Source organism: Pan troglodytes, chromosome 7 (assembly GCF_028858775.2).
Source record: "Pan troglodytes isolate AG18354 chromosome 7, NHGRI_mPanTro3-v2.0_pri, whole genome shotgun sequence".
NCBI lineage: Eukaryota > Metazoa > Chordata > Mammalia > Primates > Hominidae > Pan > Pan troglodytes.
Genome location: NC_072405.2, coordinates 153,966,639 through 153,983,828, shown reverse-complemented (window position 1 = coordinate 153,983,828; position 17,190 = coordinate 153,966,639). Strand labels below are relative to the sequence as shown.

Here is a 17,190-nt window from a genome sequence, read left to right as displayed (position 1 = left end):
ATGATGGTGCACCCTGTAATCCCAGCCACTCGGGAGGCTGAGACAAGAGAATCGCTTGAACCTGAGAGGTGGAGATTACAGTGAGCTGAGATCGCGCCACTGCATTCCAGCCTGGCGACAGAGCGAGACTCCATCTCAAAAAAAAAAAGAAAAAAGAAAAGAAAAAAGTGTGTGTGATCAAGATGGCTAAAATTAGAAGGGGGTCATTTAGTTTTACTAAAAATTGAGCATTAATATACAAAGCACACAGATGCAGAGCCAGAGTCTGGGCCCTGTGTTGGAATAACAGAGTTTTCCCGGAGCATTGATCCGCTCTTTAATAGATAGTTGTAAAAGGTTATAAAATGTTTTTGGAAATCTTATCTTCTGTGATAAAAACTGAAATCGGATAGATATGTTTATAAAGTTATATTAAAATTAACTTTAGGGGCCGGGCACGATAGCTCACACCTGTAATCCCAGCACTTTGGGAGCCAAGGCGGGCGGATCACCTGAGGTCAGGAGTTCAAGACCAGCCTGGCCAACATGGTGAAACCCTGTCTCTACTAAAAATACAAAAATTAGCCAGGCATTGAGGCAGGCATATGTAATCCCAGCTACTCGGGAGGCTGAGGCAGGAGAATCACTTGAACCCAGGAGGTGGAGGTTGCAGTGAGCCGCGATCATGCCACTGCACTCCAGCTTGAGTGACAGAGTAAGACTCTGTCTCAAAAAAAAAAAAATTAACTTTAGTATTAGTAGTATACCGATGCAAAGATAAAAATTGGTTTTCTCTTTAGAGAAAGATTATTGGAGGTATTAATAAGAAATCATTTAAAATGGTTTACCTTTGGAGTAAAAACAACAGAGGGACTGGGCACAGAGGCTCACGCCTGTAATCCCAGCACTTTGGGAGGCCAAGGCAGGCAGATCACTTGAGGTCAGGAGTTTGAGACCAGCCCGGCCAACATGGTGAAGCCCTGTCTCTACTAAAAATACAAAAATTAGCTGGGCATGGTGCCAGGGCCTGCAATCCCAGCTACTTGGGAAGCTGAGGCAGGAGAATTGCTTGAACCCAGGAGGTGGAGGTTGCAGTGAGCCGCGATCATGCCACTGCACTCCAGCTTGAGTGACAGAGTAAGACTCTGTCTCAAAAAAAAAAAAATTAACTTTAGTATTAGTAGTATACCGATGCAAAGATAAAAATTGGTTTTCTCTTTAGAGAAAGATTATTGGAGGTATTAATAAGAAATCATTTAAAATGGTTTACCTTTGGAGTAAAAACAACAGAGGGACTGGGCACAGAGGCTCACGCCTGTAATCCCAGCACTTTGGGAGGCCAAGGCAGGCAGATCACTTGAGGTCAGGAGTTTGAGACCAGCCCGGCCAACATGGTGAAGCCCTGTCTCTACTAAAAATACAAAAATTAGCTGGGCATGGTGCCAGGGCCTGCAATCCCAGCTACTTGGGAGGCTGAGGCAGGAGAATTGCTTGAACCCAGGAGGCAGAGTTTGCAGTGAGCCGAGATGGTGCCACTGCACTCCAGCCTCGGCCACAGAGAGAGACTCCATCTCAAAAACAAAAAAGTTAATTAATTAAATTAAAATTTAAAAATACAAAAAATGTCATGTAATACATCAACTCTCCTGAAGTTGCCTACATCCCCCTGCATCTCCCCTGTGCTGAGAGTGTCAGAGCTTCTAGGTCTCCCTGGGTTTAGTGTAGATATTTACTTTTCTTTCCGGGGATGGCCCTGTGCATGGAAGATACTTGTCCACCTTTTCTCCTGTTCATCTGCCTGTGGTCAATTGATTCACAGGCTCAGGTATCAAATGCTCAGAGGGTGGAGGGGAAGTTCTCCCTCCCCGTCAGGGCACTCATCTGCACAGGCAGGATGTGTACGCAGGCCTGCAGACACCTCGTGGGGCTGCCTCAGCTAATTGCCACAAAACAACGCAAGGTTATTGTCCTGTAGTTCTAGAAGCTAAACGTTCAAAATCAGGGTGTCAGTAGCACTGTGCTCCCTCCAAAGGATCTAGAGAGGAATCTTTGCAGCCTCTTCCCGATTCTGGGGATGGCCGGCAATCCTTGGCACTCTCTGGCTGTAGCGGCATCTCTCCAACAGCTGCCTCTATCATCACTGAGCCGTCTTCTCCCTGTGTCCAGATTTCCTCTCTTTATAAGAATATCGGACTGGGCGCGGTGGCTCAAGCCTGTAATCCCAGCACTTTGGGAGGCCGAGGCGGGCGGATCACGAGGTCAGGAGATGGAGACCATCCTGGCTAAAACGGTGAAACCCCGTCTCTAGTAAAAATACAAAAAAAATTAGCCAGACGAGGTGGCAGGTGCCTGTAGTCCCAGCTACTCAGGAGGCTGAGGCAGGAGAATGGCGTGAACCCCGGGGGGCGGAGCCTGCAGTGAGCCGAGATCATGCCACTGCACTCCAGCCTAGGCGACAGTGAGACTCCGTCTCAAAAAAAAAAAAAAAAAAAAAAGAATATCGGGCCGGGCACAGTGGCTTACGCCTGTAATCCCAGCACTTTGGGAGGCCGAGGTGGGCGGATCACCTGAGGTCGGGAGTTCAAGACCAGCCTGACCAATATGGAGAAACCCCATCTCCCCATCTCTACTAAAAATACAAAAAATTAGCCGGGCGTGGCGGCGCATGCCTGTAATCCCAGCACTTTGGGAGGCCGAGGCAGGCGGATTGCCTGAGCTCAGGAGTTTGAGACCAGCCTGGGCAACACAGTGAAACTCCGTCTCTACTAAAACACAAAAAGTTAGCCGGGCGTGGCAGCATGCGCCTGTAATCCCAGCTACACTGGAGGCTGAGGCAGGAGAATTGCTTGAACCCGGGAGGTGGAGGTTGCACTGAGCCAAGATCGCGTCATTGCATTCCAGCCAGGGCGACAGCGAGACTCTGTCTCAAAAAAAAAAAAAAAAAAAAAAGACCAGGCGCGGTGGCTCATGCTTGTAATCCCAGCACTTTGGGAGGCCAAGGCAGGCGGATCACGAGGTCAGGAGATCAAGACCATCCTGGCTACAGTGAAACCCCATTTCTACTAGAACTACAAAAAATTAGCCGGGCGTGGTGGCAGGCACCTATAGTCCCAGCTACTCGGGAAGCTGAGGCAGGAGAATGGCGTGAACCTGGGAGGTGGAGGTTGCAGTGAGCCAAGATGGCACCAGTGCACTCCAGCCTGGGCGACAGAGGTAGACTCTGTCTCAGAAAAAAAAAAAAAAAATCAGTCACTGGATTTGGGCCCACCCTACCTCCATATGACCTCATGTTAACTTGATGACATCTGCAAAGACCCCATTCCCAAAAAGGTCACCTTCACCAGTAAGTTGGGGGTTAGGACTTGAATATAGCTTTTTGGTTGACATAATTCAACCCACAGCACTGCCTTTTTCATTCCATGTTATGTTTTTTGAGATTTTTGAGATTTGCCAATAAATGAAGCTATAAATTATCAGTGAAAATAAATAATTCAAAATCTAAGCTGTTGAAACTCTAAATTATTTTAAGCCTTAAAAGAATGATTATGAGACGAGGCCCGGTGGCTCATGCCTGTAATCCCAGCACTTTGAGAGGCTGATGGGGGTGGATCACTTGAGGTTAGGGGTTCAAGACCAGGCTGGCCAACGTGGTGAAACCCTGTCTCTACTAAAAATACAAAAATTAGCCGGGTGTGGTGGTGTGTGCCTCTAGTCCCAGCTACTTGGGAGGCTGAGGCAGGAGAATTGTTTGAACCTGGGAGGCAGAGGTTGCAGTGAGCTGAGATCACGCCATTGCACTCCAGCCTGGGCGACAGAGCAAGACTCCATCTCAAAAAAAAAAAAAAAAAAGAATGCTGATGGACCTGAGTCATGTGACAGACAGTTGTATGTAACCTAGGCAACTAGAACCTTTTTTTCTCTGATTTTAGATTAAGCCTTCTTCCTTGCATGCATTGTTTCCTAAAAGGCTGTCAATGGCTGAAGGGCACCAGGGAAGAGCCCTTGCCTCTCCAATGTCGACTTTCACTGTAGATTAACCTCCTTCTCAGCTGCCTCAACAAAGGCTTCATGGCTCTCAAGCTGTATTAAGATGGAATGTTAAATATACTCTTTTAAGTTAGAAAGGAAAGGAAAACAAGCTGTAGGGAAAAGAAAACACACTGAAACCAACTAATTAATTTGTTGTACCTCTTAAACCAGCCTTGTATAGAAAATTTTGTAATCCAGGTAAACGTCTTTGTTTTCTGTCTCTAATAAGCAAGAACTTAACTTTTAACTTTGGAACTGATATGGTTTGGCTGTGTCCCCACCCCAATCTCATCTGGAATTCCCATGTGTTGTAGGAGGAACCTGGTAGGAGGTAATTGAATCTCAGGGGCAGGTCTTTCCTGTGCTGTTCTCGTGATAGTGAGTACGGCTCACAGGATCTGATGGTTATATAAAGGGGAGTTTCCCTGCACAAGCTTTCTTGCCTGCCACCATATGAGACGTGCCTTTCACCTTCCATCATGATTGTGAGGCCTCCCCAGCCACATGGAACTGTAAGTCCAATAAACCTCTTTCTTTTGTAAATTGCCCAGTCTTGGGTATGTCTTTATCAGCAGTGTGAAAGCAGACTAATACAGGAACACTGAACCCATTTCTCCGCAGTCAGTGTCTCCTAGGTAGCTATTCCCAGCTTTTTGCTTGAATAAACTCTAAAACTAATTCTGGGTTGGGCATGGTGGGTCAGGCCTGTAATCCCAGCACTTTGGAAGGCCAAGGCAGGAGGACTGCATGAGTCCAGGAGTTTGAGGCCAGCCTAGGCAAAATAGGGAGACCTCGGCTGGGCACAGTGGCTCACGCCTGTAATCCCAGCACTTTGGGAGGCCGAGGCGGGCAGATCATGAGGTCAGGAGATCGAGACCATCCTGGCTAACACGGTGAAACCCCGTCTCTACTAAAAATACAAAAATTAGCCAGACACGGTGGCAGGCATCTGTAGTCCCAGCTACTCAGGAGGCTGAGGCAGGAGAATGGTGCGAACCCGGGAGGCGGAGCTTGCAGTGAGGCAAGATTGTGCCACTGCACTCCAGCCTGGGCGATAGAGTGAGACTCTGTCTCAAAAAAAAAAAAAAAATAGGGAGACCTCATCTTTACAAAAAAATGCAAGAATTAGCTGGGTGTGGTGGTGCACACCCGTAGTTCCAGCTACTCAGGAGGCCAAGGTAGAAGGATTGCTTGGACCCAGGAGGCCAAAGATTCAGTGAGCCATGATTGGCCACTGCACTCCAGTGGGCAGTTGAATTTTTGTTTTGTTTTGTTCTGGGACAGGGTCTAGCAATAGAGCAAGACCCTGCCTCAAAACAAAATAATACAAAACTGATTCTGGGCCAGGCGCAGTGGCTCACGCCTATAATCCCAGCGCTTTGGGAGGCCGAGGCAGGCAGACCACCTGAGGTCAGGAGTTTGAGACCAACCTGACCAACATGGAGAAACCCGTCTCTACAAAAAAAAAAAAAAAAAAAATTAGCCATGTTGGTGCATGTCTGTAATCCCACCTACTCAGGTGGCTGAGGCGGGAGAATCACTTGAACCCAGGAGGCAGAGGTTGCGGTGAGCCGAGAGCACGCCATTGAACTCCAGCCTGGGCAGCAAGAGCGAAACTCCATCTCAAAACAAAACGACACAAAAAAACTGATTCTAACCTTTTGATTACTTCAGGCTGACATATCCATTTTCACAGAAAAATAGCTTCTGGTATCAACATCACTTATCCATCCATTCTCCTGTCCAGGCCATCAGTGCTGTCTGCATCTTTTTGCTTTACCGCAGGGCTGCTGTGGAATTCCTGCGCCGTCTCCCAGTGCACACACAGGACACCCTCTCTGGTAGACTCTGGGAGCATCGCTGCTGTGCAGACAGGGATCGGCCTGCGACTCTGCGAGGGGGACCTCCTGTCTCGTAGTGTCTGTGCCACCTGTAGCTCTGCATCCTCACCAACCCTAGGCACCATCTGATGGTTAAATGGGCCAATCTGGTGGATATAAAATGCTCTTTTTGTGGTTTTAGGGTTTTTTTACTCCCCTCTCCCTCTCTTTGTGGTTTTAATTTGTATTTCCGCTGGACATAGTGGTTCACACCTGTCATCCCAGCACTTTGAGAGTTAATTAATTAACGTCCTTCACCATATTGGCCAGGCTGGTCTTGAACTCCTGACCTCGTGATCCACCCGCCTCAGCCTCCCAAAGTGCTGGGATTACAGGCGTGAGCCACCGCACCTGGCCGATTGGGTTTTTTTGTTTGATTTGAGACAGGGTCTCACTCTGTCGCCCAGGCTGGAGTGCAGTGGTGTAATCATAGCTCATTGCAGCCTCGACCTCCTGGGCTCAAGTGATCCTCCCACCTCAGCCTCCCAGGTAGCTGGACCCACAGGCATGCAGCACCATATCCAGCTAATTTTTTTTTTTGAAACGGAGTCCCACTCCGTTGCCCCTGCTGGAGTGCAGTGGCACAACCTCAGCTCACTGCAACCTCTACCTCCCGGGTTCAAGCAATTCTCATGCCTCAGCCTCCTGAGTAGCTGGGATTACAGGTGCCCCTCACCATGCCTGGCTAATTTTTTTTTGTATTTTTAGTAGAGACAGGGTTTTACCATGTTGGCCAGGATGGTCTTGAACTCCTGACCTCAGGTGATCTGCCCACCTCAGCCTCCCAAAATGCTGGGATTACAAGGGTTAGCCACCGTGCCTGGCCTCTGGCTAATTTTTTATTTTTTGTAGAGACGGGGTCTCACTATGTTAGCCAGGCTTGTCTCAAACTTCTGGCCTCAAGGGTGATACCTCCACCTCGCAAAGCACTGTGATTACAGGCGTGAATTACTGGCCTGGCACATTGTTTTAATTTGTTACTAAGAGATGTGGATTCAACTGCACATCTGAGACCAGTGATATTCCTTATAAGAGGGATCCCCAACCCCCAGGCTATGGACCAGTTCCGGTCTGTGGCCTGTTAGGAACTGGGCCACACAGCAGGAGGTGAGGCCAGGCGAGTGAGCATTTCAGCTTGAACTCTGCCTCCTCTGGTATCAGTGGTGGCATGAGATTCTCATCGGAGCACCAACCCTATTGTGAACTGTGCAGACAAGGGATCTAGGTTGTGCACTCCTTTTGAGAATCCAATGCCTGAGGATCTGAGGTGGAACAGTTTCGTCCTGAAACCACCCCCGCCCTGGTCCATGGAAAAATTGTCTTCCACGAAACCGGTCCCCGGTGCCAAAAAGGCTGTGGACCGCTGCCTTAAAACAATTCAAAATTACAAATGCTATTACTATCTCTTCTTTTTCTTAAGAGACAAGTTCTCACTCTGTCCCCAGGCTAGAGTGCTGTGGCACAATCACAGCTCACTACAGCTTCAAACTCCTGGGCTCAAGGGATCCTCCTGCTTTAGCCTCCCAAAGGTGCTGGGATTGTAGGCATGAGCCACCGCGCCCGGCCCAATATTTCTTAAGTTCGCCCAAAGATGGAACATCTTGAAGAAATCTGGATCCGTTTTGACCTTGAACCCTTCCCTGCTTGGACACAGAATAGGAATAGTGACGTGTCAAAAGCATCAGATACAATGTAGACAGGATTTGAGAAGCTCTGAGAGAGAAGGGAAATGGTGTAGGATACCCAGATGAATACCTAATTGTCTTTCATGGGAAACAAAATTAATTTTGAATGTTCACTGCCACAGCTATTTGATATGAACTGTAGGTCATTAATAATGTTAGAGAAAGCTCACCAAAACCCAAGCAGAAAGACTGACAAATTCACTTTCGAAAGGATTTTAAAACACATTTCTTTAATTTTAGAGAAAATAGTTTTCTAAATTGAAAAAGCTGCACATGAAATACACAAGAGTGGCATACCAATAAAATAGGGGAAATTGGCACAAAAATGTTTGTATGACTATGAAGGAGAAAATTCTCACATAAATAATCCTAAGGTAATTTTAGCATAAAGGATTTTCTGACTGTTAGAGATTAAGGTATAGGGCCAATCAAAGAGAGATGTGAACAGACGGACTATCTTCCTGCTCTTTTTCTTTTTGTTTACAATACTCCAGCATTGGGAAGTCTGAAGGAGCATGAGAAAGACTGTTGCTGTAAGACACGGCGCTATCTATGGCCTGAATGTTTGTTATCTGTTGAAATCCTAACCCCGAAGGTAATGGTATGAGGAGGTGAGGACTTTGGGATGGGATGACTGCTCTCATAAAGGAGGCTAGAGAAAGGCTCCTGGCCCTTTCCAGCAGGCGAGGACACAGATGCCATCTTGAACCAGGAAGTGGCCGCACCAGACACGGAATCTGCCAGCACCTGGTTCCTGCACTTCCCAACCTCCAGATCTGTGAGAAATAAAATTCTGTTGTTTACAGCCATCCACTCTGTGCTTCAGAGACCTGAACAGACTAAGACAGATGGTGAGCAGTGCTCTATAAAGGTGGTGATTATAAAGTGAAATTAAACATTATATATAAAAATCCATGACTGGCTGGGTGCAGTGGTTCACACGTGTAATCCCAACACTTTCGGAGGCTGAAGCAAGCGGATCACCTGAGGTCAGGCGTTCAAAACCAGCCTGGCCAACATGGCGAAACCCTGTCTCTAATAAAAATACAAATATTAGCCAAGTGTAGTGGCGGGCGCCTGTAATCCCAGCTACTCAGGGAAGCTGAGGCACGAGAATCGCTCGAACCTGGGAGGCGGAGGTTGCAGTGAGCCAAGATCGCGCCACTGCACTGCAGCCTGGGCAACAGAGCAAGACTCCATCTCAAAAAAAAAAAAAATCCACGACTAATTTCTGAATCTAAGAAATTATGGAGGCCAGGCGTGGTGGCTCATGCCTGTAATCCCAGCACTTTGGGAGGCCGAGGCAGGCGGATCACGAGGTCAGGAGATCGAGACCATCCTGGCTAAGAGGGTGAAACCCCGTCTCTACTGAAAATACAAAAATTAGCTGGGCGTGGTGGCACACACCTGTTGTCCCAGCTACTCGGGAGGCTGAGGCATGAGAATTGCTTGAATCTGGGAGGCAGAGGTTGCAGTGAACTGAGATCACGCCACTGTACTCTAGCCTGGGCGAGAGAGCGAGACTCCATCTAAAAAAAAACCAAAAAAAGAAATTTTGGATTTCTTTGATAATTTCAGTTTCTACTGCCTCAACAGAAAAAAGTCTCCAAATTGAATCTTTTTTTTTTTTTTTTTTGAGACGGAGTCTTGCTCTGTCACCCAGCTGGAATGCAATGGCACGATCTCAGCGCAGTCACCTCTGCCTCCCTAGTTCAAGCGATTCTCCTGCCTCAGCCTCCCGAGTAGCTGGAATTACAGGCATGAGCCACCACACCCAGCTAATTTTGTATTTTTAGTAGAGACGGGGTTTCTCCATGTTGGTCAGGCTGGTCTCGAACTCCCGACCTCAGGTGATCCGCCCACCTCGGCCTCCCAAAGTGCTGGGATTACAGGCGTGAGCCATCACATCCAGCTGAACCAATTTTTAAAAAGAAGAGTACAAGCTGAGTGCAGTGGCTGATGCCTGTAATCTCAGAGGTTTGGGAGGCCAAGGCAGGAGGAATGCTTGAATTCGAGTGATCAGGACAGGAATTTCAGACCAGCCTGGGCAACACAGCAAGACTCCATCTTTGAAAACAAAAAAGAAGTACAATGACTTAAGAAAGATTGTGTAGTTTGACACTATGGTCAATAGAATACAAATTATGTGACTTTAATATCATAATTAGTAACCGCTGAAATGAAGAAAACTAAATTTTTATGGAAGAAATATATAACAATTTAGAAACTGTGAAGTCTTTATTTTTTATTTTATTTTTTATTTTTTTTGAGATGGAGTCTCGCTCTGTCGCCCAGGCTGGAGTGCAGTGGCGCAACCTCGGCTCACTGCAAGCGCTGCCTCCCGGGTTCAGGCCATTCTCCTGCCTCAGCCTCCGGAGTAGCTGGGACTACAGGCGCCCGCCACCACGCCCGGCTAATTTTTTGTGTTTTTTTTTTAGTAGAGACAGGGTTTCACCGTGTTAGCCAGGATGGTCTCGATCTCCTGACCTCGTGATCCGCCTGCCTCAGCCTCCCAAAGTGCTGGGATTACAGGCCTGAGCCACCACGCCCGGCCTAAAATTGTGAAATCTTTATTAAGCAACGCTGCCTGCCCATCACCAGAGCAGGTGGACATACCCAGCAGCGACTCACTTCAGTCATCTCTAATGTTTTGCTAACTTCCAGTCAGATAAAAGCCATCGCCTTACGGATGTCTTTAAACGTTATCATCATGAAACGTCCTTTCATAGCAAGATGTTAAGGTGGCGGGGGCGGACCACATTTCCCTTACCCTTGTCAGCCTGAGTGACTGTTTTTATTTATTTGAGATGGAGTCTCGCTCTGTCGTCCAGGCTGGGGTGCGGTGGCGCCATCTGGGCTCACTGCAACCTCCGCCTCCCGGGGTCAAGCGATTCTCCTGCCTCAGCCTCCCAAGTAGCTGGGATTACAGGCGCGCGCAACTACCCCCGACTAATTTTTCATTTTTATTAGATACGGGATTTCACCATGTTTTGCCAGGCTGGTCTCGAACTCCTGACCTCAAATGATCCGCCCGCCTCGGCCTCCCAAAGTGCTGGGATTACAGGCCTGAGCCACCGCGCATGGCCGCGACTGCTTTTAAACGCCTTTCGATGGAAGACGTTGACGGTGGCCTCTCGATGTCAGGGCCGCGCTGCCACCCCCTCCCGTCCCAGGCAGCAGGACTGGGCTCTGAGCTGAGGGCAGGAGCAGCTGGAGGCTCGCAGCGCGACCGTGGGACCCACTGTGAGCCGCTGCGACCCTCCTTGACTCGCCGTGAGCCATCGTGATCCGATGTGATCCTTCTTAACCCGCCGTGACCCGCTGTCACCCACAGTCACCCAACGTGATTCGCCGTAACTCTGGTGTTGTTTGCTGCTTGCTGCCCGAGCCTGGGCGTCCCCGTCGGCGCGGGTGACAGTGCAAGTGCTTGGGACGACAACCCGGGCTCCTCATCGCGGCCGGAATCCAAGAGGCTGCGGCGCGAGGTCTGCGTATTCGGGGGCGGAACCCCGGGAGGGAAGGAGAGCCGAGGGAGACGCCGCAGCGTGAGCCGGCCTGGCCCCAGCGCCTGCGAGGCTCCTTCCGACGCCGCGGGCAGCCCGCGCGGCGCTGCCTGCCGGCCCTCGTCTCGTGTCCTCCCGCCGTCCCAAGCAGGGCCTGGGCCCAGCGCCCCGCGGGCTAAAGAGGTTGCGGCCCGGGACCTCGTCCGGGGACCCGCCCGCGCGCGGCCGGCGGACGAGACTGCGCTTCCCAGGCGGCTTTGCGGCCGCGGACTCCAAGTCCCAGCTGTGCCCGGGACGCTGCGCGCCCCCGGGACTCCATTTCCCAGAGTGCCCCGCCCCAGCCTCCCGGCCCCGCCCCCCACCTGGCGCCGCGGGCAGCCGGAGCGCACCCGGCCGGAAGCCGCTGTCGGGGAGCCGGCGGTGGGGCTGGACGCAGGTGAGGTGGCACCGGACTCAGCCGCGCCCTGGGCCCTGGATGCTCCGTGAGAGTCAGGAAACGCTGTGGGGGTCTGGGATCGAGGGGCATGGGGGCAGCCTGAGGCTGTGGTAGGGGGTCTGGCTGCGGTGAGGTCTCCCCGCGTGCTTGGGAGCCGCGCGACGCCTGCGCAGGGCCCCCTCCCCTAAGGGCTGGCCTTGGGGCCCTGCCGGGGAGCCCGAGCAGGTTTCCGCCTCCCAGGATAGGATCCTTGAGGGTGGCTGCGCCCCGAGGCCTGTCCTGCCCTGGAGGAATCTGGCTCGCCAGGGCTCTCCAGGACCAGCCAGCCTCGAGTGGGCGTGGGCTGCACACAGGCGCCGTCTCGTGCCTGTCCCTAGCATGCGGGCTTTAGCTGCGAACCGTGTTAACGACCTGCGCCAGGAGCCCCAGTCCCAAGGTTGTCTGCCTCCCCTCTTGTCAGTCAGAGGGGAGTAGAATGTACCTCTTCTCGGCCTAGTGGGGAGTCGTGGGTTGGGACCAGCTGCTCTGGGCTGGGTGGTAGCTCAGGACCCCTGCGGCGCTGTAGACTGAGAGCTCCCAGGGGAACAGGGCTGCGACGAGGGAGTGCCTCGGTCCAGCTGGGTCTTTCTGGTTGCCAGTGGACTATGCCCCACTCTGAGGGCCTCACTCTGTGCCAGTTGCCACAGAAGAGTGGGGCTCCAAAGGATGAGAGCGTGATGACCTCAGCCTCCCACTATTTGACACTACAGGTACAACTGACATGGGTGAACCCCAGGGGTCCATGCGGATTCTAGTGACAGGGGGCTCTGGGCTGGTAGGCAAAGCCATCCAGAAGGTGATAGCAGATGGAGCTGGACTTCCTGGAGAGGACTGGGTGTTTGTCTCCTCTAAAGACGCCGATCTCACGTGAGTGAGCCCATCCCCAGATCAGCCCTTCCTCTCCATCCTACCCCGCACCCTAGAACTAAGAGTTCCAGGCTGGGCCTGTTCCTGAGTCTAACAGTAGCTGTGTGTCTGGGTCCTTCCTGCCAGGTGGCTGGCCTGGCCTGGGTGTGCTTGGCTGTGTTCCTGGACCAACAAACACCCTCCCATCTCTTCCCAGAAGCCTGCACCCTCATATCAGCCAGGCCCTGGGGCCACCCTCCCTTTTGACTGTCCCTCCTGCCATAGTCCCACCCAATTCCTGCACTTGGCACCCAACCCTGGGGTGCTGGTTCCCTCCAGAGCCTCCTGACAGCCTGGCTTCCTACAGGGATACAGCACAGACCCGCGCCCTGTTTGAGAAGGTCCAACCCACACACGTCATCCATCTTGCTGCAATGGTGGGGGGCCTGTTCCGGAATATCAAATACAATTTGGACTTCTGGGTAAGTGAGGGTGGCCCCAGCAAGCACTGGAAACCAGGATCCCAGGTTCTGGGAACTTCCTGGCGGGCTTCCCACTCTCACAGGCCCACATTCCCACCCCAGGAAGTCCCTGAGGATCAGGGCTTGGCACAGCCTGGTGGGGGCAGCCCCTGAGAGATCCCCAGTCAGTCACACTTGGTGCTGTGGACAAAGGGCCATGCAGGGGGGCCTGGAGGCACTTGGCCCAGTAGGCAAAGCTGTGGAGCTGACTTGCAGCATTGGGAGGCTGAAAAGAGCCAGCGGCCATGTGGGACTGGGAGCTGGTTCCTGCCCCCTGAGTCCCCAGGGCCTCTGGAGCCTCTGGCTCCCAGGACTGTGCTGGCCCAGCTCCCCTGAGCCGGGCCCACCACACACTCCGGGGTGCAGGGGTGTGAACAGCGCTCTGTGCATCTGCTGCCTGTGTCTGGGGGAAGGGGGCGTGGTGTAAGGGCCCTGCCGCGGCTAGCTGTGTTCCGGAGGGTTGGCCCCACCAGTCACTGGGCAGCAGCCTTGCCTTAGCTGGCTTTGCTAAGCATAGGAGGCACTAGGGTGAGCAGAGGCTCAGAGGAGATTCTGCCCAGGAGCCCTGTCACCCCAGAGCCCTCCTTGTCGGTGTCTCGGCCTTCCCAGCAGGCTCCCTGGCCACCACCTCTCCCTTCTCCCAAGAGCAGTCCCAGGGCTCCAGCCATGCCGTGTCTAGTTCATGCACGGGAAGTGGGGCCCGTGGGGTGGACCTGGCAAGCGCAGGCTCCATTGATCCTGAGAAGTAGAGCCAGGTGGGAGCTCCTCCAGGGTGGGGAAGTAGACCGCCCTGTTCCCCGTGTAGTGGGAGCCCCAGCCCAGCCCAGGGCCAGACTGGGCTCCTTCCCAGCCTCCAGTGGGGTCCCATGCCCTGACCTCAGCAGCCTCCTGGGTGGGGCCCAGCCCTGAGCTGGGGGTGTGGTTCTCCTCATAGTGGAAGGCAGAGCCAGCCCCTCCTCCAGCCTTGGTGGGGCTGGAGAGCAACGGTGTCTGTAAGCCCACTGCCTTGTCCGGAAACGGTTAGGATGGGCAGGCTTGGGTCCTACCAGGGCTGAAGGGCCAGGGTGTGTCTCCACTTCTGTGTCTGGAGGAGCAGGTAAGGGCTGGGATCTGGCCTGGGGAGCCTGAACTGTCCCCGCCTCACCCCTGCAGAGGAAAAACGTGCACATGAACGACAACGTCCTGCACTCGGCCTTCGAGGTGGGCGCCCGCAAGGTGGTGTCCTGCCTGTCCACCTGTATCTTCCCTGACAAGACGACCTACCCGATAGATGAGACCATGGTGAGGGGCAGGGCCTGGCTATGGGTGGGGCCGGGGAGCCTGTGGGCAGGGCCGGGAAGTAGCGGCCTCTGCCTCTCCCGCCCCCGCAGATCCACAATGGGCCTCCCCACAACAGCAATTTTGGGTACTCGTATGCCAAGAGGATGATCGACGTGCAGAACAGGTCCTCGCGCCCATCCTGCTGAGGCCCAGCCAGGAGTGGGGGAGAGGGCCCCCAGGGGCGGGTGGGGCCGGCTGGTCGGGTCTTCGTGCCAGCCTCAGTAAGAGGCCAGCGGCAGCCTGGGGTGGGATCGCGGGCCCAGGACGAGGGCAGGAGACGCTGTGCCTCCGCAGGGCCTACTTCCAGCAGTACGGCTGCACCTTCACCGCTGTCATCCCCACCAACGTCTTCGGGCCCCACGACAACTTCAACATCGAGGATGGCCACGTGCTGCCTGGCCTCATCCACAAGGTGCACCTGGCCAAGAGTGAGTGCGTCCGCCCGATGGGGTGCCCGGGCTCAGCTCGGGAGGAGGTGACCCAGTGCCTCTGACACCTGCTCCTTCCCTGAATCTGCAGGCAGCGGCTCGGCCCTGACGGTGTGGGGTACAGGGAAGCCGCGGAGGCAGTTCATATACTCGCTGGTGCGTAAAGGAAGGCACAGCTCTCCCCAGAGAACCTGCCCTATTGAGCCCTGGCTGGCCCCTGCTGGGCTGTCGGGGAGGTGGTGCAGGAGGGAGGCTCCCACCAGCAGAGAATCTGGGCTGAGCTCCGAGAGAAGCCATCTCTGGTCCTCGTGGAGGCCCCATAGGCTCCTGTCTCCAGGAGTCACTGGTGTAGCTCTGAGCTCCGAGGGAGAAAGGAGGGACCCCTGGTCCCCAGGCTGAGCCCCCACTGAACAAGGACAGCAGTATGGACTCCCCGGCAGGGGCGTTTGGGAGAGGGGTGGCTATACCCATGGTCTCTGACCCTGCCTGTCTGACCTCTAGGACCTGGCCCAGCTCTTTATCTGGGTCCTGCGGGAGTACAATGAAGTGGAGCCCATCATCCTCTCCGGTGGGTACCTCAGCCCTCAGCCCCCTTCCTCCATGGTAGGACAGGATCCAAGGCTGTCCTGGGAGGCTGGCTGAGGGGTGGGAGCAGGAATATTCATGGGCCGTCGGGCGGCACCAAGGGGAGGCCTGACCCGGTGGCTCCCCACAGTGGACGAGGAAGATGAGGTCTCCATCAAGGAGGCAGCCGAGGCGGTGGTGGAGGCCATGGACTTCCATGGGGAGGTCACCGTATCCTCTGGCTCCAGTGCTGGGGGTTGGGCGGGGGCCCCTTGGGTGGCCTCAGTGGCCACCTGGTGTAGGGCCAGCGTGGGTGGGACACTGCGGAGGGAGGACGCTCACCCTGGCAGGCGGAGGAGCTCTGCTGTGGCTCCCCTGGGAATGGCAGAGGTTCAAGGGCAAGCTGCGGGGGCTGGGGTGGAGGTGCTCCCCTCGCTGTGGCCTTGACAAAGCCTCCAGTTTGATACAACCAAGTCGGATGGGCAGTTTAAGAAGACAGCCAGTAACAGCAAGCTGAGGACCTACCTGCCCGGCTTCCAGTTCACACCCTTCAAGCAGGGTGAGCCCTGACCCCACAGCCCTCCACTTGGTGGAGGCCTGCCCCAGCCCCTCCCTCATGCTCGCTACCAGGGCAGAGGTGAGGTGCCCCCTCAGAGCCCGTACTGCCCTGGAGGTGGGACACCAAAGCTCTGAGGGGTGACTTCCCTGTCCCTGGGCCTCCTCCCCCCACTTCCTCCCATGCGGCCCCGACCCTCCCTGTCCATGGCCCTCACCTGCCTGCCTCTGCAGCGGTGAAGGAGACCTGTGCTTGGTTCACTGACAACTACGAGCAGGCCCGGAAGTGAAGCTGGAAGACAGGATCAGGTGCCAGCGGACCATCGGCTGGCAGAGCCCAGCGGCCACCACCCGTCAACCCTGCCAGGAGCTGAGGGCACCACCCAGCAACCTGGGCCTGCATTCCATCCGCTCTGCAGCCCCAAGCATCTTTCCAGTGGGGCCCCCGTTCACGTTGGTCCTCAGGGAAACCAGGGTCCCGGGCAGGCCCGGCGCTTTGCTCCCCACACCAGCCCCCTGCGCGTGTCCACTCTGATCCTGCATCCCACTCCCTGGGAGCCAATAAAGTGCATTTTCACAGGCCTGGCCTTGGCAGCTCTGTGCTGAGCCGTCCCCCACACCCAGGCACTGCCCCCTAGCCTGGCCAGTCCCAGGACCCACTATCCCCCTGGCTTACTGTTCAGCCCCCAAGAGCTGGCGACTCCCTGGGGTGGAAAGGCCGCAGAGGCTGGAGATGGGAAGGCACACGTGGGCAGGCAGGCAGGCAGCAGTGAGACTGGTGTGGACTGTCAGCTGGACAAGGATGTGCAGGGCAGGGCCAGTCCCAGCCCCTCCACATGTGGCTACCTGCAGGCCTGAGTAACTTGAGCTCACCCGGACCTCCCTGCCTCAGCCTGAGGGCTCTGGGGAAGTTGGTCTAGTGGGCCAGAAACGTCTAGTGATCCAGCCGAGCTGGGCCCATGGATGGTTATGAGGGGAGGCTGATGATTGGGTGGCTCGGGCTTCCCCTGGCCTGGCCCCTCCTCTCTGTGGCTCTCAGGCTTGGGCATGGGTCCCCCACCTGGCCTTATCCCATGGAGAGGGACAGGTGCCTGCTGGACAGGTCAGCTCCAGCTACCAGAGGTGGGGTGTCATTGCTCGCCGCCCCCGGCCATTCTCAGAGGGGAGACAGCAAAGTCCAGAATGGTTCCCGGGCCAGTGCCTCAGCCAGGCAGGGTGGCGCTGAGGTATGGACCAGGAGCACTGGGCTCCAGGCCCCGGCTTGCCCGTGACCCCCTTTCTCAGTGCCTCGCACAGAGGGAGCCCCTAGGCCAGAACCCTCTGGTCCACTGCATCTAGGACCCAGACGCCCTCCCTGGCTCCTGGCCCAACTCTGGGCCCACGTCCTCAGGGTCCCTCTCCTGGG

At 54.4% G+C, this 17,190-nt stretch overlaps 1 protein-coding gene across 3 annotated transcripts; it reads left to right on the top strand.

Moving 5' to 3' along the window:
• The first annotated feature begins 11,404 nt into the window (after positions 1-11,404).
• On the top strand, positions 11,405-16,367 carry GFUS (GDP-L-fucose synthase). 3 transcript variants are annotated; one of them, XM_520000.8, is made up of 11 exons: positions 11,405-11,512; positions 12,262-12,418; positions 12,765-12,879; positions 14,071-14,199; positions 14,289-14,362; positions 14,533-14,666; positions 14,758-14,822; positions 15,168-15,234; positions 15,382-15,461; positions 15,690-15,789; positions 16,020-16,367. In XM_520000.8, the coding sequence occupies exons 2-11, from the start codon at positions 12,273-12,275 to the stop codon at positions 16,073-16,075; spliced, it is 966 nt and encodes a 321-aa protein (XP_520000.3). In that variant the 5' UTR covers positions 11,405-11,512; positions 12,262-12,272; the 3' UTR covers positions 16,076-16,367. The 3 variants fall into 3 exon arrangements, with proteins under 3 accessions (XP_520000.3, XP_001153426.3, XP_016815514.2); XM_001153426.7 differs by having other exon boundaries at positions 11,437-11,558; XM_016960025.4 differs by having other exon boundaries at positions 11,493-11,948.
• The last annotated feature ends 823 nt before the right edge of the window (positions 16,368-17,190 follow it).

Bases quoted from the DNA above. Each gene is read 5' to 3' on its own strand.
- GFUS (XM_016960025.4), top strand. From the start codon at position 11,891: ATGCGGGCTTTAGCTGCGAACCGTGTTAACGACCTGCGCCAGGAGCCC. The intron at 14,200-14,288 runs GTGAGGGGCAGG...CCGCCCCCGCAG, and splicing joins ACCCGATAGATGAGACCATG to ATCCACAATGGGCCTCCCCA. The intron at 14,667-14,757 runs GTGAGTGCGTCC...CTGAATCTGCAG, and splicing joins CAAGGTGCACCTGGCCAAGA to GCAGCGGCTCGGCCCTGACG.